The sequence below is a fragment of the Aphanomyces astaci genome (genome assembly GCF_000520075.1).
Source record: "Aphanomyces astaci strain APO3 unplaced genomic scaffold supercont1.3, whole genome shotgun sequence".
Classification (NCBI taxonomy): Eukaryota; Oomycota; class Saprolegniomycetes; order Saprolegniales; family Verrucalvaceae; genus Aphanomyces; species Aphanomyces astaci.
The window spans coordinates 1,221,011-1,244,488 of NW_009798266.1; the positions used below are offsets into that span (position 1 = coordinate 1,221,011).

The 23,478-nt window shown below is 52.2% G+C and overlaps 10 protein-coding genes across 10 annotated transcripts; 5 read left to right on the plus strand and 5 right to left on the minus strand.

Annotated features, from left to right (window-relative positions):
- Positions 1-187: 187 nt before the first annotated feature.
- On the plus strand, positions 188-1,300 carry H257_02002 (hypothetical protein; the record flags this gene model as incomplete). Its single annotated transcript, XM_009825482.1, has 5 exons — positions 188-273; positions 321-481; positions 528-649; positions 732-1,188; positions 1,278-1,300. The coding sequence occupies 5 exons, from the start codon at positions 188-190 to the stop codon at positions 1,298-1,300; spliced, it is 849 nt and encodes a 282-aa protein (XP_009823784.1).
- A 1,254-nt stretch (positions 1,301-2,554) lies between these two features.
- On the plus strand, positions 2,555-3,497 carry H257_02003 (hypothetical protein). The gene is made up of 2 exons (XM_009825483.1): positions 2,555-3,235; positions 3,300-3,497. Exons 1-2 carry the CDS (start codon positions 2,574-2,576, stop codon positions 3,370-3,372), a joined length of 735 nt encoding a protein of 244 aa, XP_009823785.1. The 5' UTR covers positions 2,555-2,573; the 3' UTR covers positions 3,373-3,497.
- Positions 3,498-4,012: 515 nt separating this feature from the next.
- On the minus strand, positions 4,013-5,228 carry H257_02004 (hypothetical protein). The gene is made up of 3 exons (XM_009825484.1): positions 4,593-5,228; positions 4,380-4,545; positions 4,013-4,330 (listed from the first exon to the last, which is right to left on the minus strand). The coding sequence occupies exons 1-3, from the start codon at positions 5,070-5,072 to the stop codon at positions 4,131-4,133; spliced, it is 846 nt and encodes a 281-aa protein (XP_009823786.1). The 5' UTR covers positions 5,073-5,228; the 3' UTR covers positions 4,013-4,130.
- Positions 5,229-5,335: 107 nt separating this feature from the next.
- On the plus strand, positions 5,336-5,915 carry H257_02005 (hypothetical protein). Its single transcript, XM_009825485.1, has 3 exons — positions 5,336-5,419; positions 5,492-5,718; positions 5,785-5,915. The coding sequence occupies exons 1-3, from the start codon at positions 5,384-5,386 to the stop codon at positions 5,876-5,878; spliced, it is 357 nt and encodes a 118-aa protein (XP_009823787.1). The 5' UTR covers positions 5,336-5,383; the 3' UTR covers positions 5,879-5,915.
- H257_02006 (hypothetical protein) lies at positions 5,883-8,431 on the minus strand (the record flags this gene model as incomplete). The annotated part of the gene is made up of 2 exons (XM_009825486.1): positions 5,883-6,240; positions 6,306-8,431. 2 exons carry the CDS (start codon positions 8,429-8,431, stop codon positions 5,883-5,885), a joined length of 2,484 nt encoding a protein of 827 aa, XP_009823788.1.
- A 702-nt stretch (positions 8,432-9,133) lies between these two features.
- H257_02007 (hypothetical protein) lies at positions 9,134-11,256 on the plus strand. The gene is made up of 2 exons (XM_009825487.1): positions 9,134-9,314; positions 9,396-11,256. Exons 1-2 carry the CDS (start codon positions 9,165-9,167, stop codon positions 11,178-11,180), a joined length of 1,935 nt encoding a protein of 644 aa, XP_009823789.1. The 5' UTR covers positions 9,134-9,164; the 3' UTR covers positions 11,181-11,256.
- A 2,089-nt stretch (positions 11,257-13,345) lies between these two features.
- H257_02008 (hypothetical protein) lies at positions 13,346-14,050 on the minus strand. Its single transcript, XM_009825488.1, has one exon. It carries the CDS (start codon positions 13,882-13,884, stop codon positions 13,564-13,566), a length of 321 nt encoding a protein of 106 aa, XP_009823790.1. The 5' UTR covers positions 13,885-14,050; the 3' UTR covers positions 13,346-13,563.
- A 335-nt stretch (positions 14,051-14,385) lies between these two features.
- Positions 14,386-15,836, minus strand: H257_02009 (hypothetical protein). The gene has a single exon (XM_009825489.1). It carries the CDS (start codon positions 15,811-15,813, stop codon positions 14,509-14,511), a length of 1,305 nt encoding a protein of 434 aa, XP_009823791.1. The 5' UTR covers positions 15,814-15,836; the 3' UTR covers positions 14,386-14,508.
- Positions 15,837-15,989: 153 nt separating this feature from the next.
- Positions 15,990-20,761, plus strand: H257_02010 (hypothetical protein; the record flags this gene model as incomplete). Its single annotated transcript, XM_009825490.1, has 4 exons — positions 15,990-17,081; positions 17,186-17,320; positions 17,943-18,180; positions 18,233-20,761. 4 exons carry the CDS (start codon positions 15,990-15,992, stop codon positions 20,665-20,667), a joined length of 3,900 nt encoding a protein of 1,299 aa, XP_009823792.1. The 3' UTR covers positions 20,668-20,761.
- H257_02011 (CAMK/CDPK protein kinase) lies at positions 20,728-23,312 on the minus strand. The gene is made up of 9 exons (XM_009825491.1): positions 23,022-23,312; positions 22,771-22,959; positions 22,597-22,714; positions 22,440-22,527; positions 22,232-22,377; positions 21,925-22,172; positions 21,686-21,853; positions 21,395-21,614; positions 20,728-21,040 (listed from the first exon to the last, which is right to left on the minus strand). Exons 1-9 carry the CDS (start codon positions 23,283-23,285, stop codon positions 20,775-20,777), a joined length of 1,707 nt encoding a protein of 568 aa, XP_009823793.1. The 5' UTR covers positions 23,286-23,312; the 3' UTR covers positions 20,728-20,774.
- Between the last annotated feature and the right edge of the window lie 166 nt (positions 23,313-23,478).

Genomic DNA, 23,478 nt, shown 5'->3' on the forward strand with positions numbered 1-23,478 from the left:
GGAGTGCGATTACTCCTTGTACGTCACGGCGCATTCATTTCTGCTGCTGTGTTGGAACTTGATGGCGCGGGCTGTGTCAACGTCGTCAATAAGATACGAACACATTACATGGAAAGGTTGCAATATACTCTTCAATACATTATTGATTTGGTTATTAGATGACGCCCTCCAAATCAGCTTTGGTCTTATGAAGAACGACCCAGAAGGGCGCATGTCATACCCCAGACATGTATATGCGAATCCGTCGCATCCTGCTATTTGCCCCATTTTAAGGTTCGTAATATATATATCTAATATTTGTTGAAATGTTTGTCATCTAGTTTGGGTGTCTTGTTGTTTACTCGCGGAGCGCAAGTGCCTGAGTCCCCGACGCTTCTGTTTGGCTACAATGCAAAGGATCGGTTTTCGGCTTGGCTCGCGAAGACATGCGCAGCAAATGCCGACGACATTGCTGGCCTCGGACTGTCCATCTCGGACATTGGTACGCATTCGTTTCGTAAAGGTGTCGCAAGTGCACTGTCCAACAGTCCTGGTGGCCCACAAGCAGTTATGGTCTGGCTGCGAGCTGGTTGGAGCCTCGGTGGGGTCCAAGGACGATACATATTTGAAGGATCTGGAGGCGATCAATTTGTTGGCAAAGTTGCAACTGGTATTTCTCTTAAATATATATTTTTCGTTTTCATTTTTGAAGTATAATAAATATATTAGGACTCAATGTTAACGATGTCGAGTTTGGAGCGCTTCCACCACATTTTGGGCCATCGATCTCGCTCAGTCCAGCACAGTGGGAGTCAAACTTGCCGGGATACTCATCGCTTTATCCGGCTACGTTTCGATCGGCCGTCCCATATCTGCTGGCGTCGTTGGTCCACCACCACGCATGGTTGAAGAGTACTCTCCACCACAGCCACCCCTTGTTTCTGTCCCCTGTGTGGTTGTCCGGGTCGCTGACAGCCCTTGCAGCTGGCCTTCACGGTGGTACCTTGTACAATCCCATCACCAACATGACGGCGACTGGCATCCCACCACACGTCCCGTTGTACCAGCAATTGCGAGTTGTCCAAACCAACTTGGGGAAGTTGGCTCAACATGTTGACGACGGGTTTAAATCTATCCCTCTCCAACTTCGCAATGTCTTGGACTCTACCAACCATAACACAGCATCAGTGAAAATGGAGCAACTCAATGGTACACTTTTCCAGTTTGGGGAGAAGTTATTACTAAACATGGCGCGACAGAATTCCCCAGATACTACTTTATCTGAAGGAATATCTCAGCCGCTGCCGCCAACCACCAGTAATGCTGAAACTACATCGACGAATTGGCTGCTTCCACCACCAATACTAAACGAAAAGTACACATGTACAAATGGCAAAGTGTATGATTTATGGAATTTATGGTGGCTGAGGAATGCCACAACTAACATGCCGCCACTCCGAACGCTACGAGCAAAGGACTTTACAAGCCGAAAGGATCAAGAAAATTTCACGAAAGTAAAAAAAGTAGTCAACACCATGCTACAGTCCACAACATATAGCCACGACGACGTTGCTTAACTCACCTTTCGCGACAAAAACGCTCTGTTCGACGTCTGCTTCTCATCGCTGTGCGCGCATTTTTTTGGCGGGGCCGCCGATACTGGCCTTGGAAATCGTCGAACCACCGAGACGAGCTATCACACAGTTTATGACGCCATTAGTAAGCAGTAATCGATGATATTCATGTTCATTATGTACCTGCGTCATACCATCCTTGAACGCCATGTCATGGTCGCAATTCGACACTGTGATGGACCCCTTTGCTTGTGTTGTGTGCACTATACGCATACACGTAACGTCAGTCGTTGAGTTCATGGTCCGTGATGTGTCGTTGCTTCTTACCGTTGACGTTGCTTGGGCGATAAATGCACCTTGTACGATGGCTTCGGCTGGACTTGAAAACTGTGATGCAAGTATTGTACAAGTAATACTAGTAGTAGTCTCCTACTAGACTACTAGTATGTAATGTTTCGTATTTGTTTCGTGAACCACCAAGTAACAGTAGATCGTCCAGTCTCACACTAATTGAAGTCACATACTAATTCGATGTTGCATTGGTCAAAGAGTTGATTTGATTGGAACTTGATTAGTTTTCTGGGTTTTGATTGGTCCATCGATTGTCTGCCGATTTTGTGCTGCTCATTCGTTTGAGCACCCAAACACCCCAATTTCGAATCGACTTGACAATATAATAATCCAATGCTTTTTATTATCCCTGAGCTGTCAGAAAATTCCTAACAGTAAATTGACTCTCCGCATCGATGTGTTGCTCGAGTTGCGCGTCACGTCGCGTCAAAAAAGGACCAATCAAATCGCGCGGAGGGAGGATATCCCTATTGTTTTAAACCATTGGTTGAGGTGTTTTAAATACCTACTACAATTTAAATGCTACTGGGAGTACCAACAAATTCTATTAGTCATATGTTACTATTGTATTTACTGTATTATTCGAAAGTCAAAACGGTTTAAAACATATTGGCATTGTGATTGACTATGGTGACCGACCATTCTTGATATCGGTCATCTGTGCACATCATGATGTTCCGCTCCATCCGCGCTGCTGCCTCCATGACCACGCGTCGCGCATCTTACATGAGCGTGCGATCGTTCTCTCTTCCATCGCATGAAGTGGTGGGTTTGCCTGCGCTGTCTCCCACGATGGAGCAAGGCAACTTGTCCAAGTGGTTGCTCAAGGAAGGCGACGCGATCTCTGCAGGTGACATTATTTGCCAGATTGAGACGGACAAGGCAGTTGTCGACTACGAAGCGCAGGACGATATGTTCCTTGCTCGCATTCTCGTCGCCGAAGGCGCGGAGGGCATTGTTGTGGGTCAACCCATCATGGTGACTGTTGACTCGGAAGCCGATATCGCCGCATTCAAGGATTTCCAACCGGAAGTCGCCGCTGCCGCGCCCGTCGCACCGAAGTCCCCCGAGGAAATTCCTCCCCAGAAGCATGAAGTCAAACTTGACCCTGCCACACATGCCCCTGTCGTACCGTCGGACTTCCTCGTGACCCCTCAAGTCCCTCACAAAATCGTGCCCGGTCCTGCTATTCCTGCGCCTGTCGTGGCTAAAGCTGCACCTGTCGTGGCTAAAGCTGCATCTGTCGCCCCTTCACCCCCTGCCGCTACCGCACCCTTGGCTTCGTTCAACAAGTGGGGGCTTGGCGTTAACAAGAGTGCCATCTCGCACAGGTATATACCCTCCATGACAATGATGCCAGCATATTCGTCGCTCTAACTGGGGATACTTGTGTAGCTTGGCGCAACGACAAAAAGCATACTTGGCCCTGTATGGCCCCACTGGCACGTTTCCCATTTCCAAGGCATAAGTTGCTACGATAGTGTTGGTGGCGTGCTTGAATGAGCAGTTTTTACATGTGCAAGTTGCCATAGAACGACTTACTTCAACCTCTTGGTTGTAACGATTATGACTGCAATACATGACATGCATACATTCGATGGGTCTTAGCCCCATCACGAACTGTCTTAGTGCAAAGTGCACATTGAAATTGCACATTCGTCATTGAAGGTGTAAATAGTTCCAAAGGACTGGCAACGTTGTAAGATCACGACTGAGAAACTGTGAAAGCGAGTCCAGTCTTAATACTGTACAGGAGCTATGGTCCGAGGTACGGAAATATATATTTTCTCGACCAGGGTTATTATATACTTCGAAGTTAGTATATTCTTAAACTAGATTAATTTATTCTGGATGGACCAGGACAGATAGGTTCGAGTTTTGAACAGTGTTTAAAGAAATTCTAGTAAATAAACTATTCTGAAGAAAGAAATAAGTAGTAGTGTCAGTTTCAATCGACTCCTTCCAACTGGCTGAAAGAATAATTATTTATTCTAGTAAGAATAATTATTTATTCTACCAGGTAGTAAGAATAAATATAATTTCTCGTTTCACAAAGAAGTACAGTCGACTGAAACAAATAGTATCAATGTACTATTTTCCCTAGTACCTCTGGCCATATGCCCATTCCACTGGCGTTGCCAGTATCGATGGTGTGGTAGCTGTGAGATGACTAACGAGTAGCGGCAGAAACACGAGATATGTTGGAGACATCGACGATTTGCTATGTTATTGCGACATGAACTTTTGCTTGTCAAGGCTGCTCAGGATGCCAGACGAGTCGACGGTAAGGAACTCGAGCAGGCCAGGGTGTCGCGCGTCCAGCGCCTGGTATTCGGCAAAGTCAATCACGCCGTCACGGTTCAAGTCCGCGTCCAAGAAGGTCGATGCAACCAGCTTGTCGATCTGGTCGTCCGTGAGCCCGATTTCTGCGTGACATGCACCCGTCAGAGGAGATGCATGTGCGATATTGAATACCTTTGGACTCGTCCAAGCAAGACTTGAGGACGCGCACGGTGGCGTCGTGGGTGATGTACCCCGAGTCGGTGGGATCGAGGAGCTGGAACGCCATGCGAAGCTTTTCGTCGTGTGTGGCCTTTTGGCTCAAGATGGACAGGCCGCGGACGAGACCGGGAAACGTTAGCTACACATGCAGATGACGACGACTTCATGAAAGGTGGAGGGAACTACCGTGTCGTTCTTGGAGTCGGTCGCAAAGATGGCAAAGAGGCGGTTCGGGAACAGCGACTGCGGCGGCACGCCGAGGAACTTCATAAAGTCGTCTTTCGAAATGGAGATCTCGGCATAGCTCGTCTGACTGAGTGTATACCCCAAGAGCGAAAACACGTTTTCGCGGATCGACTCGATTTCCTTGGCGCTAAAGTGGGTGTGGTTGACGAGGTCGCGCGTCTCCGAGGCTGGCGACGAAGATGGCTTCTGCGGCTGGTACTCGGGATGGGGCTCATGCTGCAGGGACTTTGGGCCGCCCACCGCCGCCGGTGGCGCATTTGAGCTAACGGAAGGGTGCGGGGGTGGGGCTGGCAGCGACGATGACGACATGGCCTTGTTGGACCAAAGCGATCGTTTCCGTTCGCTGGCGGCGGCGGATCCCGTGGTGCTGGGTCGGTCATCTCCGCTGCGGCGTTTCAACTTCCCTTGTTTGTTGCCCATGCTCTGTGCGCAGGCTGGTCGCTTTGCGTGCGTGATGGAAGATTTGACGTTGGCGACAGCGATCGACGCCGAGAAATGCGAGATGGGGATGGGAGTTGCAGATCTCGGTGAATGAGTTTTGAGTTCGACAAAAAAATATGGTTTGTTTATTCGCGCCAGCCTATACCGTCAATTTATTTTATGACAGGAGAAGCAACGTATTAATATTGACAGTGCACGTTTTAATAAAAAATTAGGCGAGAGTGAAATCGAATTTTCTTCCAAAAATTGTTTGAAACGATCGCAATTTCCGCCCGCCGTAGAATTTATCCATGGAGCAAAGCGTCGAAGCCAAGAAGATCCATGAGGTAGGTACTGTAGGCTGGCCGCCTCCATGGCCTAGATGGCTATGCATGTTGATGTCTTATGAGAGTATGTAGGAGTTTGACATGTTGCCCCTCCTGATTGACATCCTCAAAGACATCTTGACAGCCGGTACCAACGAAGAATCAACTAGAGTTGGCGATGTGTCTGCCACGGCCACGTCCCTCAAGAAGAAGTATGAGGACGCCGCGAGATTACTTGCGTCGTTGCCGGGCATTGACGTCAGTTTGGACGGCCAGCAAGATGACATTCGCAGAGCGAAGGACCTGCTGCGGCAAAAGAGGTACAATTGTTCGACATGTCTCCTTTAACACCAACCACTAATCCTTCCTGGTGGTATCTGTTGTAGCGACTTGATGGAGCTGTACAGCAACACTCTGTTCCGCGGTACGGACGAACCCCGCGCGCCACTGAACGATGTCTTTTCGAGAAAAAACTTGTAATAACTTACAACACCATATACGCTTCGTCTCCTAGTTCTACATCCGCAGCATCGCCTTCTTCGTCGAGCAGGGCCACATCGCCCTTCTCGTGTCCATTCTTACTGCGACTACTTGCATCATTCTCGTGGGCCAAGTCGTAAAAGATGCCGCGGCGTTCCATCAAGTCGGCATGCCGGCCCACTTCCACCATGCGTCCTGCTTGTAGCACGATAATTTGATCGGCCACTTTGGTCGTGGCCAATCGATGTGTGACGGCGACGACCACCGTCCCTTGCGTCTTGGCTAGCCACGTCAGCGTGGCCACCACGGCCAGTTCCGATTCCTGGTCCAGTGCACTCGTGGCTTCGTCCAGCAACAGCACACTACACACACATTCCACACAATCGTCAGTATAGACAATCACATTCTGCACGTTTTCATGACGTACCTCGGACGCCGCACCAACGCCCGCGCCAGACTCAATCGCTGCAGTTGGCCGCCGCTCCACTGGACGCTCTCCATGTCCGTGTCCAATCCCTTGGGCAGTTCATTCACAAACGGCAGGCAGTGTGCCATCGCGGCGGCGTCGTGGCAGTCGACATCCGAGGCGCGGGGGTGGCCGTAGCGCAGGTTCTCTCGGATCGTTCCGTGGAGAAACCGGGGGTGCTGAAATACCACGCCCACGTGCGCTTGGTGGGCTAAGGTCAGGGGCGACTCGTCCCACCAAATGTGCCCGCTGGCATGGGACGGACCCGTTTGCATGAGGCAGCGCAATACCGACGTCTTGCCGCTGCCGCTCGGACCAACGATGCACGTGAGCGTGCCACGTGGACAAGCAAACGAAACGTCGGCCACCACCACGGTGCGGTTGACTTGGACAATAAGGTGCGAGGCGGTGAGGGCCGTTTGCAGCGGGTGTGCAGCCGAAATCGAGTCGGTCGATGTAGCTGTGGTCATGGACTTGAACGACATGTCGTCCGTTGTGATGACGTGGCCGTCACTAGAGAGTGCTAGCAGCGCGTCGACGCGCTGCAAGCTACTAGAGTTGCCAATCGCCACTCGCATAAACCCGCCCAGCACTGTGATGGGGGACGAGATGCGACCCAGCAACGCCACATACGAGACAAACTCGCCCGCCGTCAGCGTGTGGCCCACCACGACCCTCGTCGCCAAGCCAGCCGTCACTACCGCCACAAACGTGTACATGGCTCCTTCAATGTAGATTTGCACGAGCGTCGCCCACAGGTCTTTGGCGAATTGGATGGACGACAGCGCTTGCACATTGACGTCAAACTTGGCTTGGATCGACGGTTGCATGTCGTACACGACAACCGTCGCGTGACTGCTGAGCGTGTCCTGGAACGAGGCGGTGAGGGCGGCGTTGGCCGCGCCAAATGTTGTCGAGTGGGCGGCAGCGCGACCTTGGGGTCCACTGGATACCAATACGATCGCCACCCAGAATGCGAGCCACCCCGTGTTGAAGTCGCAGACCAAGAGGTAGCCAAACCCCCCAGCAGCGACAATCGCCGGATGCAGGAGGTTCCAAAACACGCCTTGCCACAACGCATTCACGCGCGCCACGTCACTCGCAAAGACGTTCGTGACGTCGCCTTCTTTCGCATCGTGGACGAAATACGTGGCCGGCTGGGCGAGTACCACGTGGAGCAGCTGGGAGTGGAGTCGCGCGGTGGCACGGGCCAGCATTCGCGACTGGAACACCCCAATGCCGACCGTGCTCAATCCAAACGGCACACAGAGCACGATTAGTCCTGTCATGCCATGATGTAGCGCCACCTGGGGATTCGCTGACGAAGTGGCAGCGAGAAACGCTTGGTCCAAGAGATGCTGGAGGCAGTACGCTTGGAGGGGATTGATCGAGGCGTTGATGAACATGACCACAATGCACCACGCAAGGTCCGTCCGTTGGGTGGCCCAGTGCGACAACGTACTGCGTATGACGTTCCATGTCGAGTACACGAGTGGCTTCTGTTCGCTGCTGGTACCAGTGTCTCCTGTTGGCGCGGAAAAGGTTGGTCGAAGTCTTATCGCCGTGTTAGTACACTGACGTTGTCGTGAACACGCCTTGGTGAGCTGTCTGGCGCGGGGCTTCAACACAAGTCGCATCGAAGCCAAGGCCACGCTCAAAAGTGGTACGAGTTGGCGACCGGTCGAAGTGCCCGTGTTGGAAACAGGCCACACAATTCGACAAAACCACACCACCAACATACACACCCCGAGCAGGGCGTCAGCGGAGGCGGAGTGGAACCGGCGCATCGTACGCCGCCACACACCGCAGCGCAAGACCATGTCGATAGCCGCTAAGAATACACACGGGGACATGGCCCACGGAGAAACTTGCGGCGCTAACCCGAGCAAAACGACACTTTGCACAACCAAGTCGACGACGAGGGTGCCGAGGATCGTGTAATGCCAAAGCCACGTATCGAGGAATCGGCGAACGTGCTCGGCATCTAGATGACGTAGCGGCGACAACGATGACCCTGATGGTGTCAGTTGCTGGCGTGGTGACGACGACATCGGGAAGAAGAGCGCTGCATTGGGGGACTTCGCCATGTAGTCGAAAATACACGTATGAAAGAAGACGAATGCAACTGCAGCTTGTCTGACTGTGACAAGGTGACTACATTGTTGCGTTGGAGGACGAGTAACCGAATTGACCCATCCATCTATCACTAATCTGCTGAACGGACATGATGTGACAACAGTTTGGCAGTCAACGTACATCATTGAGCTGCGTTGGAATCAATCCTCTCTATTGCAGCATTCTTGAAATCCTTGTGCAAAAGTCAAGTTGATGGATGTTTCACAGTACTACGAACGCCGCCCTAATTAAAATCGTCGTCAATACCACTCAGTCACAGCCTGTAACCAATTCTGTTCCGCAAATCCAGTCGGTTACACCACGTAACCGATTGTATTCCTCGCTCTGGTAAGTACTACGTAACCGGAAACTGTCAAGGTTGCCATTCACCCCACGTACAGCATGCACCACTGGCAACTTCACATTGTTCATCAATGCAAAATCCAAGCAACCAAATATATGATACTGCTAATACGATCTTGGGATGCACACTACGGACTACAGTACATGTACTGTACTTGCTCACAGTGCCAAAGCAACGATCCACACAATGCATGCCGGCAAAATTGAAAACCTTTGACAATGCATTCTGCGACATTTATCAACTATAACAGGTTCATTAGAACTTGATATTTGTATGATGCCATTCTACTTCAACTTTTCATGACAAGGACTTTGACGACAAATTGCAAGTGCACTGACAGTATGGCCGCGCACCATCGGAACAGCGCCATTCTAACGCTAGACCAGCTCATGCATCATGATCTGTGGGTCCCTGACCAAGAGAGGCAGCGCTGCCACGCGTGTTCGCGGAACTTTGCCACATTTACCCGACGTAAGCATCACTGTCGGACGGTAAGTTCTGCGTATTTTGCTCTCCATTTATTGACAAGTCATTTGATTGAAATGTTGGCATGATGCCACATGCGTTTCTAGTGCGGCGAGGTGGTGTGCAGCTCCTGCTTGGTCAAACGATCAGCAGAGTTTCCCGTGAAGGGGCTCACGGACGTGAAAATCTGCCTGTCGTGTGTCATGCTCCAGTCGACGGAGCAAGGCCTTCCGATCCGCACACCGCCAGTGGGTTTCACGCGGCCGTCCAATCTCCGCTACACGTACACCGGATCCGAGGACGAAAGATTGTCCTCGCGCAGTGCATTCTCCGACCAAATGATGACTCGGCAGCCCACATCCGATTACGACGACCAACGGCGGCGCGGGATGTCCGCCGACCGAGGTCGCGCGCGCAGCGACCACAACGTGGCTGCATGGGACTACCCGTGGCCGCCCCCGCCGATGCCTCTTCTTGAACACGAACGGCTCGAAGCTCTGAGGAGCCTCGACATCCTAGACACTCGACCCGAGGAGGCGTTCGATACGTTGTGCGCGGCCGCCGCGACGGCGTTTGAGTGCCCCATCGCTGGCATCGGGTTCATGGACGCGGACCGGCACTGGTTCAAAGCGTCCGTGGGGCTCCGCCAACGCGAGTTCCCCCGCCGCGTGACGTTTTGTGCGCATGCGCTCACAGCCCCGCGGCGCTACGACGATGCCCTCGTCGTGCTCGACACGGCGACCGATCGTCGCTTCGCGTACAACCCGCTCGTGACGGGCCCCGCCGCCATCCGATTCTACGCCGGCGCGCCCATTTGGTCCAGCGACGGGCATGTGCTGGGCACTGTGTTTGTCATGGATGCCGCGCCTCGGGCGTACTGCGACCCCACGACCCTCCAAGGGATCGCTGCCAGTGTGGCCCAAGTGCTCGTGGCGCACAGCCCACCCCCAACCACGACAACAACATCGTCAATGTTCCCCCCATCTCGATCCCATCCTCCTTTAAAACAACCAACGCAGCCGCAACGTCCTGAGGTTGTCACTCGTCCGCGAGACGCAGCACCTGGGGTACCACGAGCAGTGGCATCACCCAAAGCCAATGTCGAACCTGCCTATAACCACCACGAGCCTCCTGGTACGTGGCAGCACCCGTGGCCTCCGCCCCCCCGACCATCCGACGAACCTGCCCGCCTGCGAGCGTTGCGCGAGTGCCATGCTTTGCACACGCATGATCCACAAACTGACGCGGTGTTGGACGGGGTTTGCATTGCCGCCGCCGAGACGTACCATTGTCCCATGGCGGCGATTGGGTTTCTCGGCATGCACGAGCAATGGCTCAAGGCCACGGTGGGGCTGCTGCAAGATGAGATTCCACGAAGTGTGGCGTTCTGTGCCCATTTGGTGGCGGGGGCGCGATCACCCGTGTCGATGGTTGTGCTGGACACGGTGAACGACCCCAGGTTCGCCCTCAACCCGCTGGTCACTGGCCGCGCCGGCATTCGATTCTACGCGAGCGCCCCTGTGTGGTCCGACGACGGCCACGTCCTCGGCTCGGTGTTTGTCATGGATACGATCTCGCGGCAGTACTGCGATGACAGGGCACTGCGGTCGATGGCGTCCAAGGTGACGGCGCATCTAGCACGACGACATCACCGTCAAGACCGACTGTCGCCACGGCCCCAAGCTCCGACAACCAAGTCGATAAGTGTACCAAATGAATACCTGGTACGAGGTGACACCAAGGACAAGGACGAGGCCACGGTAGTGCTGGACGATGTGGACGGGGATGTTGTGAGGGAGTCGGAGATGGAGTCGATGCTTGTGAACCTCCTGCGCCGCACCATGCAAACCCAGCATCAAGTATCCAGCCACGTTGGTACCACCAGTGCCTAGTGAGATATTTACTGTTAGACTTGCCGTAAGTTTATGTCGCCGTTGTAATTTCATGTGGTGCATGTTTATGTGCTCATTACACGTGTCAAATGCCCATATCATTGATATTAATAATAACTTACGTCAAAGTATTATTAATACTACGTAGTACTAGTACTTCGAAGTAATATAATTCACTACTGTCAAAGTTTGCAAGGTGTCCGGATAATCAATGGACTTGGCCCGGATAATCAAGAGAATTGGTCATTGTCCAGAGGCAACAAAAAAGCTCTGCACTGTATAGTGTACTGCGGCAGGCAAGTCCAAACCTGTACTCTTCGTTTGACCTCGATATGCTACGGATAGTAACTTACGTAGTTTACTGTAGTAGGTTGCAGCTCACAGCAATATTCTGTGCAATAATGTTGTGTCCTTTACTGACAGCATCGAATAGAGTTTGTGTCCTGTACTTTTCCTAATGTCACATTTATATGGGGTTTTGTACGGTAGATGCAGAGTTCCAAGGCGAAAAAGCCTGTATGAATAGAATTCCGTGAAATATGATAACCCTTGTGTTGTGTATCGTTTTTATTGAAAAATGACCAAATTTTACTCCAAGCATAAATAACCGTCGAAAGATTATACCTATCTGGTAGGTGGCATTGAATATTTAATTATACAAGTTTGGGTGATAAAATTATTGCAAGATTAAAACAACTTGTTGTTTGTATCGATAGGTAATATGTTCCATGTACTCTTTATCTCAATACCTGTCAAAGTCGATATTAGTTCACCGAAATCACTGTCGCCCAGGCCTTATCAATATTGTATTGTGTACATATTGTATTGGTCTAGACAAGTCGAAACAATCAATTATTGTAATATATTGAATCGTATTGACAATAATAAACAATATATTGAGGCATGGATTTTACTCTATGTCAGATCCCATGTCTTCATCATCTTCGTCAAAATCGTCATCATTTTTATCTTGACTGCCATAGACAACTGATGCCACAAGCGCTTGATCCCAAATATGTCCACATAGCCAGAAGAAGACATTGTCTCTTCGCGCTGCCGTTTCAAGGTCTCCAATGCAAAGTCATCCTCGCTTTGATGTGGGCCAGCATCCACAGTAGATGCGAAATTTTTGATTTTGATTGGATTTTTAATGCTCTCTATCTCGCGCTGTAGGGGCATTTGAGGCAATATGACTACTGCATGTTGTGCGCCATGTCTTTGGCAGCGTTTTGGCCGTATTTGTGAGGGTGTGGGACATCTGGTTCGTGATATATTGCTTGTTTATTGTTCAATATATTGAACAATATTCTTTATTGTTCAATACTATTGATATTGTTCGCCTGGGCCAATACAGTATTGCCGTCAATAGTATTGTCAATTATTGATACGTCAATATATTGTTGACGATCCCTGCTGTCGCCACACTGTTAGTATCCGTACACTACAGTTGCTTGGGAAATTTCGAAGTGTTTCCCTAGCAACTGTAGTGTACGGATAATCGATAAACCCAAAACCATTTTTTGTTTCAACAGGTTCCAAAACTCACGTTTTATTCCAACTTGGCGATTAACAGTTGGAGGAAAGAGCCAGATTTCGAAGCACCATCTTGGCGGGACGAGATTCCGGCTTCAGAAATCATGAATCTGTATGTACCCTTTCATAGCGCAAACGACCTCCTCCCTTGCGTGGATGCCACTAGAAATCCGATTTTAATGCTTAGAGCGTCCAAACTAGAATATTTTAGAAGTTATGGTCAAAATCGATCAGGAATGATGCTCAATTTTCAGCTGTGCTTCCGAATGTTTAGGTGCATATACTGTACCGGTATGTGGTACAAGTATGACAATACCTGTATCATATAATATTAATTGTAGGTAACCAGTAAACCTACATATCAATCATTTCCAATCGGAGGTACTAGTAGTACTACGTAGTAGTATTTCGTATTGACAGTGAGTTCATTAAGATTCGAAATGACCGTACGTATGGGTTCCGTGACACTTTTTGGGACTGAAGGGGTTCTTTTATTCCAAATTGCTATTATAATAATGTTTCTTAACGAGGAGAATCAATGTATGTACTGGTTCGGAGGACTTAACAGTAAAAACATGTCGGTATAAAGGGCATCGTTAAAACGTATTCCGGTTTATAGGTATTTTGGAAAACGGGTGCTCCTTGAGGACGTCGAGGATGTGAAGATATATGACCAGACGTGCGACCGACCTATCCTCGGTGCACCAACGCCACCCTCAAGGTACACTTCTCACCCAGTTCATTTCTCAACCTTCAAAGCCATGAACATCGCCACGAAGTTCTCCTCCGTCGCGGCCGACGAACTCAAGCTTCGCGATGACTGGGTGCCCGACAACGCCCGCCGTGACTGCTACGTGTGCCGAAAGACGTTCCATGTCCTCCGCCGCAAGCACCATTGTCGCGTGTGTGGGGAAATCGTGTGTGGCAACTGCAGTTCGGTCAAGAGCTTAACCGAATCGCCTGTGGCCACCATCACCCATGTCAAGACGTGTTTGTGGTGTCCACAACGAACTCGCCACGCGCGAAAGCATTCGGCTACATCTGCCAGCTCGGCGTCGGTGCCTCCATCGCCAGCAGAGTTGGAGCAGCTCCGTCGCCGTCCAACTCTCGACTGCTCGTCATTCAACTCAATCGTGGCATCCGTCGACAAGAGTCGAAGGGCTACCTGCATTTAACTCTGCACTTGTTAACTTGTATTTATCCCAGCTCCTTATCGCTTTGAACTCGTTACTTGGCATATCAGCACTCCAATAGTAGTGACTTGAGATAATATCGTGTCGGAGCCATCGCAGTGACCGAGCTTTCCACGAGTATAGCCACGTAATTTCATCAACGCCTGGTCTTAAAATAAGAAAATTTCTAATTTTAAATAAAATAAGATATTTAATTTATTTTATTTATTTCTACTAGACACATTTTACAATTTCCTGCTAAATTTAAATTATCTTGAAAACAAAAATTAGGTATTTCTATATTAAAATTATTACAAGCTTGTAATACCGTTATAGTTAGAATCGTTTTGAAGTTGTTTACTATTTACTACTTCGAAGTAAGTATTCGTTTTACTGTTAATTCTAGAATTAGAGTAATTAGGATTGCACTGAACTGAAGTGGCTTCAAAACCCGATTAACTAAGCTTACTGTAGCACGTAAAACATGTGAATAGCCAGCCATGAGGTTATCTAACTTTACCTCTGGCACATGTCCCCTTCGTACCATCAGCAACGACCAGCACCAACCCAAAACTGCATTGCTTTTTCGTTTATTTATCCAGTGTGTATGTAGTACCTCACAACTACGCATGCAGTTGGACAGACCCACACAAGGACACTGCATTGAGCGCTGCACAGATGAGGAAGGTTGGATTGAAGCAGGTAGGGCCTTCGCAAATTTCAACCCCGGACGGGGACGTCGTGGCGGTCACATGGTATAAGGCCGACGCGAGGGGACCAAGGATGAGCGGAAACCCAATGGCATTGGCGAACGTCATGTAGCCAAAGTTCTTGCCGAAGTGCGCGGCGCCAAACAGTTCCCGCGTGAGAACCGAGTACGTGGGAAAGAGGCAGCCTTCGGCGATGCCCGCCGCCGCCACCGACACGTAAAGCGAGTCCAGCGAGCCCCACAGAAAACTCAGGTGCGCCGCCGCCATGAGCGCCAAACCGCCAGAAAGGAAGTGGCCACGCGAAAGGATGCCGACGGACGCATCCGACACCCACCCGACGGCGACGCGGCCGCCGACGTTGCAGATCGAAAAGACCGACACCAGCGTGGGAACGAGGGCAGGTGAGCCGAGGCGCGCTTGGACAATGAAGGCCAAGTTCGCGTTCACGAGCAGCCCCGAGCCTACTCCGATCATTGTCGGCACAAACAGGTACCAGAACCGGGAGTCTCGGAGCAAGGTGAGCCCTGTGATGGACGCCGACGACGATGATGATGGCGGGGTTGTCGGCAAGAGGCTTTCGGATTCAGACGAAGGAGGATGGGAGGTCGTCTTGGTCGGGTTGGCATGGATGAAGACAGCTCCCAGCGCGCAAACGACTACCGTGAGCCCAGCCATGAACATAAAGTAGTCGGCCACGCGCTGGTCAAAGTACGTGCGGTAGATGTAGGCGAAGACAGCCCCGCCGGCGCTGAAGCAAGAGAAGAGGAACCCCAGCACCTTGCCTCGATGGGCCGCGCCAAAGTTGCCTTCATTCGCCGTGATGCATGCAATGCCTGCAAATTGGCTCAATAGCCCGATCAACCCGAATGTGATGGAGAGCAGCGCGACGGACGGCGGACCGTTGGAGGACGATGCAGTAGTCGAGGACTGCGCATATGCAGAGAGGAAGAGAAGAGGCATTAAGACCCCAGCGACGGCCGTAGTGGCTCGCGCGCCATACAAGTCGTAGAAGATGCCAGGAAGGAGCGCTAAATACAACCCAAACGACAACGACGAATTGACGGTTGTGATTTGGCTCTGATCGAGGGAGAGCAGCTCTTTCAGCTGGGAGTTCCATGCAGATATCGCATACGACGACCCGACACACAGCATCAGGCATGACGACACCGCAAGACTTAGCCTCGCACGCCATCTCGCCGTCAGTCTTGATGCCAGCATCGTGATGACTTCTGAAAATCGTGAGGTAGAATGGTGTTTGATTTGCTGAAAACAAACACTTTAATGGCATCGGATTGGCTATAAAATCTCAACGACTCTGAAACGCGCTGATTGGTCCATCCAAAATCGTACTTTAGTGGGATCCACAATTCCTCGCAGACTCGCCGCAACAAATCATGGAACGCGCGGTGCCTGTGGAGCGCTACTTCATGGAGAAGAGCCGCCGGAAGAAGCCTGGCAATGTCAAAGTGATGGAGAACTACCTCCGTACCGATGTGCATTGCGCCCTGGAAGACTGTCGTCTCTGTCGGTCCAATTCACCGCCCATTGTTTGCCTGAACCCTCGCTCCACCGTCTTCATTCCGGACACTGCGTTCTTGGTAGCGTACATCGACCTCTTCAGCGATGAATCGTTCCAGGCGGACCAAACCCTGCTTCTCCAGTCCGTATTGGATCTTGCGGGGGACGAAGTAGGTACGCGGGAAGCTTCCCAGATCGAAGCCTGGCTGGCGCGCGAAGACGACCATGCGCTGTTGAAGTCGTTCGGGTACTTCCCCAACAAGCACATGGCCGACACGTACGTCCCAACGCAAGTCTTCGAGCCTTCCGACGACGCATCATCGAATGAACATCGCGGCCTGGACGTCGAATCGATGGAGCAGCGCGCCCGCTGCCTTGTCGCCAACGCCGTAGCTTGGTACTCGACCCATTCCCCGACGACAAAGTTCGTCGTACTTTCCGACGATCCCTGTTTGGCTTCTATGATTCCTCCATCTTCCCGCCATGTGGACGTCCTTTCCTGCGCAGATTTCATCTACGCGTACTGTCCGTCGACGGCCCACATCGACCTCCATGCCGTCCGAGCCGATTGTGCCGCCGCGTTCTCTTCCCGACGAGCGTCCCCCCAAGGGTTTGCCAGACACGAGTCGGACCCGTCATCGTGCGCCTTCCAAGGGCTTCTGGACGTGAGCTCCCACCACCCCCTGGAAGCGTTTGTCAAGGTGACGACACATGGCGAGTCTCAATCCATCTACATCTACGGCCGCGACGCCATGAACCGAGCGATTCACGGGGACATCGTGGCCGTGCAACTGCTGCCGGAAGCCGACTGGCTCGTTCCAGAGAGCGCCACGAGCCTCGTCCACCACGTCGCGCCCCTCGACGACGACCAACTCAAGAAGAAACCCGCTCCGTCGTCGACATCATCGTCGGTGGCGGCCGTTCCCACCGGTCGTGTGGTTGGCATCGTCTCCCGCCCAGACCATGTTGTACGTAAAGTGATGTTCTGTCTGTGAATGTATGATGAAGGAATAGCCCTGTTGAAGTGTGTGCTGGCTGCTATGGGTGACGTGGTAAACATGTGACACTGTAGTTTGTCGCGACCATTCTGTCGACGTCGGTGAGCCCAGGCGACGATTATGCGCTGGCCGTGCCCATGGACATTCGCATTCCCAAGATCCGCCTGCGCTCTCAAAATGCCATCGCGCTAGTTGACCAGCGCCTCACGGTATGAAACAGAAGCTCCGAAAACAATGTCACACATATTACATGCCGCTCGGCTTTGTATGATTCGAGTCGAATTATACCGATGAAATCACTCCTATGGACATACTATGATGATGAAGGAATCGCATGGAAATATATATATATATATATATTGTAATATCTTCATTTTGTCAACCTAATAGAGAATAAATAGTATTATTATTATTATTACTATGTGGAGTTCCAATGATAAATATTGTAATATCTTCATTTAAACTAAAAAATACTACCACACGTATTGTCGATTTGATCCAAATTTGGGGAGGGGGTGCAATCGAATCGCGCTGGCCAAACCGATCCGCAATCGATCTGATTGGTTGAATTTCATTTAGAAGGTTTTGATTGGTTAATAATTTTGAGCTCATCTGAAGTAGCCAATCAAATCGATTTAAATTCCAACGAAAACCACAACACGAAATTTCACTCAAAAGTACAATAGTAGTTGGTTTTTCCTTTTAACATCTTTATTTGTCCCACACACAATTGTACATAGTATTGTTTGTATGCATATGTGGAGTGTACCCTATCAATTGTAACACTATCCTTTGCCAAATATATATAATAGTTATTGTACTATGTTTTAGGTGGTAGTGGACACATGGGCGATAGATTCAACGTACCCATCGGGTCATTATGTGCAAATCCTTGGCCCCGTGGGAGATTTAGAGACGGAAATCCAAGCGCTGCTGGTGCAGCATGCCGTGCATGCGCATCCGTTCAGTGAGCCCGCGCTCGCGTGCCTTCCAGACGTCCGCGACGTGTCGGTGGACGTGCTCGCGGCTTGTGATACGACCAAACGACCTCACATTCCCCTCACCAACGGTACATTTCGTGCTGCTGCTTCTTTCTTGTCGTGCTGACAACGTGATGCTAGATTGGCACGTGCCCCCCGACGAAATCGATGGCCGACTCGACCTCCGCTCCACCCACCGCGTGTTCAGCGTAGATCCGCCGGGGTGCCAAGATATTGACGACGCCATGTCCATCTCGCGTCTGCCCAATGGCCACCTCCAGCTCGGCGTGCACATTGCCGACGTCGGGTACTTCGTCTCGCCCGACTCAGCACTGGATCTGGAGGCGCAGAACCGAGCTACGACCGTCTACTTGGTCGATCGGCGCTACGACATGCTGCCGGTGCTGCTGAGTGGCGACTTGTGCTCGATCCACTGCGGGCGAGACCGGCTGGCGTTTAGTGTATTTTGGGAACTCGACCCCGCGACGCTGGAGATTGTGCCAGCTGCGACAACGTTTGCCAAGTCGATTTTGCACTCGGCGGCCGCCATGACGTACTACCAAGCGGATCGGTTGATGGACGGCTTGGCGGCGGACGACCCGGCCGCCGTTAACAGCGTGGGCACGGGCACCGCCGGGCAGCCGATCGCGGCGGCGCTGCAGCCGGCGCTTCGGGAGGATTTGCTCATGTTGCGGGAGATTGGCCGGGCGTTGTATCGCAAACGAGCGGCGAGTGGCGCCGTCGACTTGTCGTCGGGCGGCGAGCTCAAGTTTTCAAAAGTGCCCGACGATGTCCTGGAGGCAGACGGCGACGACGGCGGCAGAGGAAGAGGTGGGGGGTTCACCGTCACAACCAAGGCCGCGCTGGAGATCCACTCGACGATCGCGGAGCTCATGATTCTGGCCAACTCAACTGTGGCGGAGCGACTCGTGGCGGCATTTCCACAGTCGGCCATGCTGCGCCGCCACGTCCCACCGTCTGGCAAACGCTTCGACCAGCTCGTGGCACTTGCGTCCAGCCAGGGTCTTGTGCTGGACACGTCCACCAACATGACACTGCAGCGGTCGCTCGACGCCGTCCAAGTTGACGACGACACGATGGCGCTGCTCAAGTCCATGGCCACTCGCGCCATGTCGGAAGCCGAGTACATTTGCGCCAGCGAAGCCACGGGCCACCGACTCCGCTTTGGCCATTACGGGCTCGGGCTCGAGTTTTACACTCACTTTACATCGCCCATCCGACGGTATGCCGACATTGTAGTGCATCGGCAACTGCAAGCAACCCTCCTCGAGACGTACCCCCATCCCCCCCGTATCTCGACGTTTCTGAAGCGAGGGCCCCAAGCCGCCCTGCCGGCATCGCGCGTGCCGTCGGTGCTCTCGATGCATGCCGACACTTTGGCTTTGGTTGTAAACAATGGCGACGACGCTAACTCGACCGACTGGTCGACTAGTACGACTAGTACGACTAGTAGTAGTACTAGGACAAGCGCGCCAGGGCTGACCTTACACGACAAGAATACAGTGGCGATGCTAGCAACAGACCGCCTCGTACCGCTGAGTCAACACATGAATCGGCAGAACCGCCACGCCAAGCGCGTCAGCCGCGCCTGCAACGACTTGTTTTTGGCGCTTTACTTCAAGTCACACGTGTCAAGTGTCCATGCCGCCGTGGTCACGTCCGTCAAGCAAAATGGCCTGCTCGTGTACTTGCCCGAGTTCGACGTGCGTGCCCCGGTGTACCTCAAGGACCGCGACGGCGACGTCCACCTGCACACGGCGATGGTGCCCCGGGCGTGGCGTCCGGCGCTCCGGCCCGCCAAGTACGCGTTTGCGGCTCTCTCCGACATGGCCATGCTGCCATCTGCGACACTGGCGCTCGCTCCAGACAGCAGTCGCCTCAGCATCATCGCACCGGACACCCATACCACCATATCCACCTTTGTACCCCTGCAAGAGATACAAGTGCATGTGTCATGTGACTTTTCGTCGGCGTCCGTACGCGTGCCCCAGCTGCGGCTGCTGCTCGTGGCGCCTCACAAAGGTCGGAAAGACAGCGGGTCCTCCGCCAAGACCGCTGTCCACCTCGAGCACGACAAGGGGGATGTCGCGGAGCTCACCACCGCCGTCAACAGTATGACCCTCGAGAGCCGCCGCCAACCAGTGACCCCCCCCCCATCTAGTCTGTACCAGCGGATATTGAACTCAAGAACACTGTTGATCGCCCCAACGATAGATCCCCCTGGGGGTGGGGGGAGGGGGGGGACCACGACGAAGCCAAAACAAGTCCAGAAACCAACTGCCGCCGTCCAGCGAGACAAGAAAGCCATGGGGCGCATCGTGTTTGGCGGGTTTGAGCCCGTCGTGGACAAAAAGTTCAACCGCCTCATGACCGCACATTACCAAGGCCGCAGCGCTGAATTGGAGGCGGCCATGACCATCGAGCGCAGTGCCATCAGCGGTGTCATTGGCGACACCAAACACTTTGAAGCGGACGCAAGACGTCGGTCTGATAAACTCATGTCGGAACGGCGTCATGACCGCATCAACAAGCGCAACAAAGCCGCCGCCACATGAGCATGTAGTACCTACCTCTCAGCGTGTTGTTTGGTTCTCAATAGACGAATGCTGCTGTACTAGTGTTACGATGGATCATCATGTCATTCAAAATACAGAGGACATTGCTAGAGCTCGGTGGTTTGGCCAGCCACGCCGGCGGCACCGGCGTCGCCGCCAAAGCCCACGCCGACCTTGTCCCCGCGGGGCGTGCCTTCGTCGCCCAGGTTCTTGTGCTGCATCATCGCACAAAACTCGTCAAAGCTGATCGCGCCGTCGCCGTTCGTGTCGATCTCATCCATCACTTCCTGCGCATGGTCTTCTGACCCCATGAACCGAACCAGGTCGTCCTTGGTGATCACGCCTTGCTTTTTCGTGTCAAAATAGTTGAACGCTACACAAGAGCCCACACTTAGAATCTAATTCGACGATCGTGGCCACGTAGATAGAGGAGGTACGTGCGTGGTATATGGGGGAGAATTTTATGGAGTATATTATATGTATTGTCGATTCGAAATTGCAGCGAAATCGGCAAACAATCGAAAATCGACCAATCAAAACCCAGTCACAAATCAAGTAGCCAATCAAATGATCCACTCTTTGACCAATGCACCATCGAATTCGTGTGTGACTTCAATTAGTGTGACACTGGACGACATACAAAAGTCCATACAAAGGATCGATCCATAGATTTGGTGAATCAGCACTAAGAGTTCACATTTAGAACCATATATATATATATATATACCTTGGGCCAGGTACTCTTGCTTGTTGAACGTGTTGCGCTTGACCGTGGCGGCGAGAAACTCCTTGTAGTCCAAGCTGCCGTCGCCGTCAATGTCGATGCCTTGCAGCAGCGTCAGCACTTCGCCTTCCAGCACATCTTGGCCCATGTCGCGCACGGCCAATGCCAGCTCTTGCATCGTGATCACGCCGTTGCCGTCCACGTCGATCTTTTGGAATTGTTTCTACGACCACAACACCACGTTGCTCCATCTTCTTCTCATCGGGATATGGCCTACCTACCTACTGTACCTACCTTCAACTCGTTGATTTCGTGGCCCGTCAACTGGTCGGCAATCACGGCCAGTGCCACCTTCTTGAGCTTGTTGTGGCCCTGGAAACGCTTGAGGCTGCCCAAAATGGTGCCGTTGAGGCTGCGCTCCGTCGACGGCGCCGACCCAGACAACCACGGGTGTTGCAACGCCTGGTACATTCAAGTCGGTATTGGTCATCATGGCCTGCTTGCTCCTCTACTGTCGATCAGATGGGACCTACCTGCGCAGCAGTCAAGCGCTTGGACGGGTTCAGCAACAAGAGGTGGTTGATCAGGTCCTTGGCTTCGGCACTGACGCCAACCCATTCAGGGGTATCGTACGAGTACTTGCCCGTTCGAACAGATGAAAAGATCTCGGGATCGCTGTCACCGTAGAACGGAGGGTACCCGCACAGCAAGATGTATGTGATGACCCCAATGCTCCACAGGTCGCACGACTTGTCGTAATGCCGACCCAGCACTTCTGGCGCTGCACCACATCGTTAGAGATGCCAACAAGCATGGACACATGGGAAGGACGCGACGGACCGATGTAGTATGGCGTGCCCACACGGGTAGTCATGAACGAGTCGCCGGTGCCGCCGACGTCCGTGCGCGACAGGCCAAAGTCGATGACCTTTAATTCCGCGGTTTCGTCCTTGGTCGCAAACAAAAAGTTTTCTGGCTTCAGGTCTCTAACGAGGATCCACATATCGTGAGGATTTACCCAAGGAACTTCCATGGAAGGAATACTGACCTATGGCAGATTTCGCGGTCGTGGCAATGCTTGACCGCGTCCAAGATCTTGCGCACCAACTTGGCGGCGTCGGCTTCCGTGTAGTGGCCTACGACACACAACACACGAAGATGAGAATCAAGCCAAACCATGGGGAAGGACACATGGGACGCTCCACCTCGGGCAATGATGCGATCAAACAGTTCGCCGCCTGTGCACAGCTCCGTGACAAGATGCAAATGGCGCGTGTCTTCAAACACTTCAAACAACTTGATGATGTTCGGGTGGTCCACCGTCTAAACACAAAAAGTGCGCATGATGTACACAGAGGAGCGATGAATGGGTGTCGTACGCGAAGGATTTCGATTTCGCGGCGAAGGGTTTCCGGGCGGCTCACTTTCACTTTGGGAATAGTCTTGATGGCGACCTTGGCCCCTGAGACTTTGTGCGTGCCGATACGAACAGTCCCGTAGTGTCCGTGGCCTAATTCCTTCTTTTCCACGTTGTACACGGCAAACACGTCGCCAATGTTGCCGGTGATCTATCCAACAACATGATCGATGGTGAAGATAATGCAAAGGATGCAGATGCACACACACATACGTTGTCCTTGCTCAATGGGGCTTGGGCGGCTGGCGTCTTGTTGACCACTGGAAGTGGCACAGGAGGAGGAAGGGGTTTGGAAGTTGCAGAGGGTGCAACAGCCAGCGACGACCCTGCTCCACGCGCACTTCCTGCTCCAGAACCTCTCGGGGGTGTACCAGGAGGAGATGGTTGTTGGCGCGGAGGGGTGCCTGGCTGCGGGACGCCGACTTGGCGGTTGCGGCGACTCTGCTTGCCTTCTCCGGTGGACGCTTTATTTCCCATATTGCGTTGACCTGACCGGAGTGAAAATATGAAGTGCGCAAGGGACCTTGCCAATCCGTTCGATATCTATTAAAACGCATGCGTTAAACTTTGTTGGCCCATAATAATGCGGCCGAATCTTTCCTTTAACGTACGTTTTACTCAAAGAACATACGTTTTAATTAGTGCAACCACGTTGAATATCATCACCAAG

Excerpts from the sequence above, each read along its gene's own strand:
- H257_02005 (XM_009825485.1), top strand. The coding sequence starts at position 5,384 with ATGGAGCAAAGCGTCGAAGCCAAGAAGATCCATGAG. Across the intron at positions 5,420-5,491 it reads AAGCCAAGAAGATCCATGAG|GAGTTTGACATGTTGCCCCT; the intron begins GTAGGTACTGTA and ends GAGAGTATGTAG. Across the intron at positions 5,719-5,784 it reads GACCTGCTGCGGCAAAAGAG|CGACTTGATGGAGCTGTACA; the intron begins GTACAATTGTTC and ends TATCTGTTGTAG.
- H257_02009 (XM_009825489.1), bottom strand. The coding sequence starts at position 15,813 with ATGCTGGCATCAAGACTGACGGCGAGATGGCGTGCGAGGCTAAGTCTT.
- H257_02007 (XM_009825487.1), top strand. The coding sequence starts at position 9,165 with ATGGCCGCGCACCATCGGAACAGCGCCATTCTAACGCTAGACCAGCTC. Across the intron at positions 9,315-9,395 it reads GTAAGCATCACTGTCGGACG|TGCGGCGAGGTGGTGTGCAG; the intron begins GTAAGTTCTGCG and ends ATGCGTTTCTAG.
- H257_02011 (XM_009825491.1), bottom strand. The coding sequence starts at position 23,285 with ATGGGAAATAAAGCGTCCACCGGAGAAGGCAAGCAGAGTCGCCGCAAC. Across the intron at positions 21,615-21,685 it reads ACGAAATCAACGAGTTGAAG|AAACAATTCCAAAAGATCGA; the intron begins GTAGGTACAGTA and ends TTGTGGTCGTAG. Across the intron at positions 21,041-21,394 it reads GCAAGAGTACCTGGCCCAAG|CGTTCAACTATTTTGACACG; the intron begins GTATATATATAT and ends GCTCTTGTGTAG.
- H257_02003 (XM_009825483.1), top strand. The coding sequence starts at position 2,574 with ATGATGTTCCGCTCCATCCGCGCTGCTGCCTCCATGACCACGCGTCGC. Across the intron at positions 3,236-3,299 it reads AAGAGTGCCATCTCGCACAG|CTTGGCGCAACGACAAAAAG; the intron begins GTATATACCCTC and ends ATACTTGTGTAG.
- H257_02004 (XM_009825484.1), bottom strand. The coding sequence starts at position 5,072 with ATGGGCAACAAACAAGGGAAGTTGAAACGCCGCAGCGGAGATGACCGA. Across the intron at positions 4,546-4,592 it reads CCGACTCCAAGAACGACACG|CTAACGTTTCCCGGTCTCGT; the intron begins GTAGTTCCCTCC and ends CTGCATGTGTAG. Across the intron at positions 4,331-4,379 it reads TTGCTTGGACGAGTCCAAAG|AAATCGGGCTCACGGACGAC; the intron begins GTATTCAATATC and ends CATGTCACGCAG.
- H257_02008 (XM_009825488.1), bottom strand. The coding sequence starts at position 13,884 with ATGCAGGTAGCCCTTCGACTCTTGTCGACGGATGCCACGATTGAGTTG.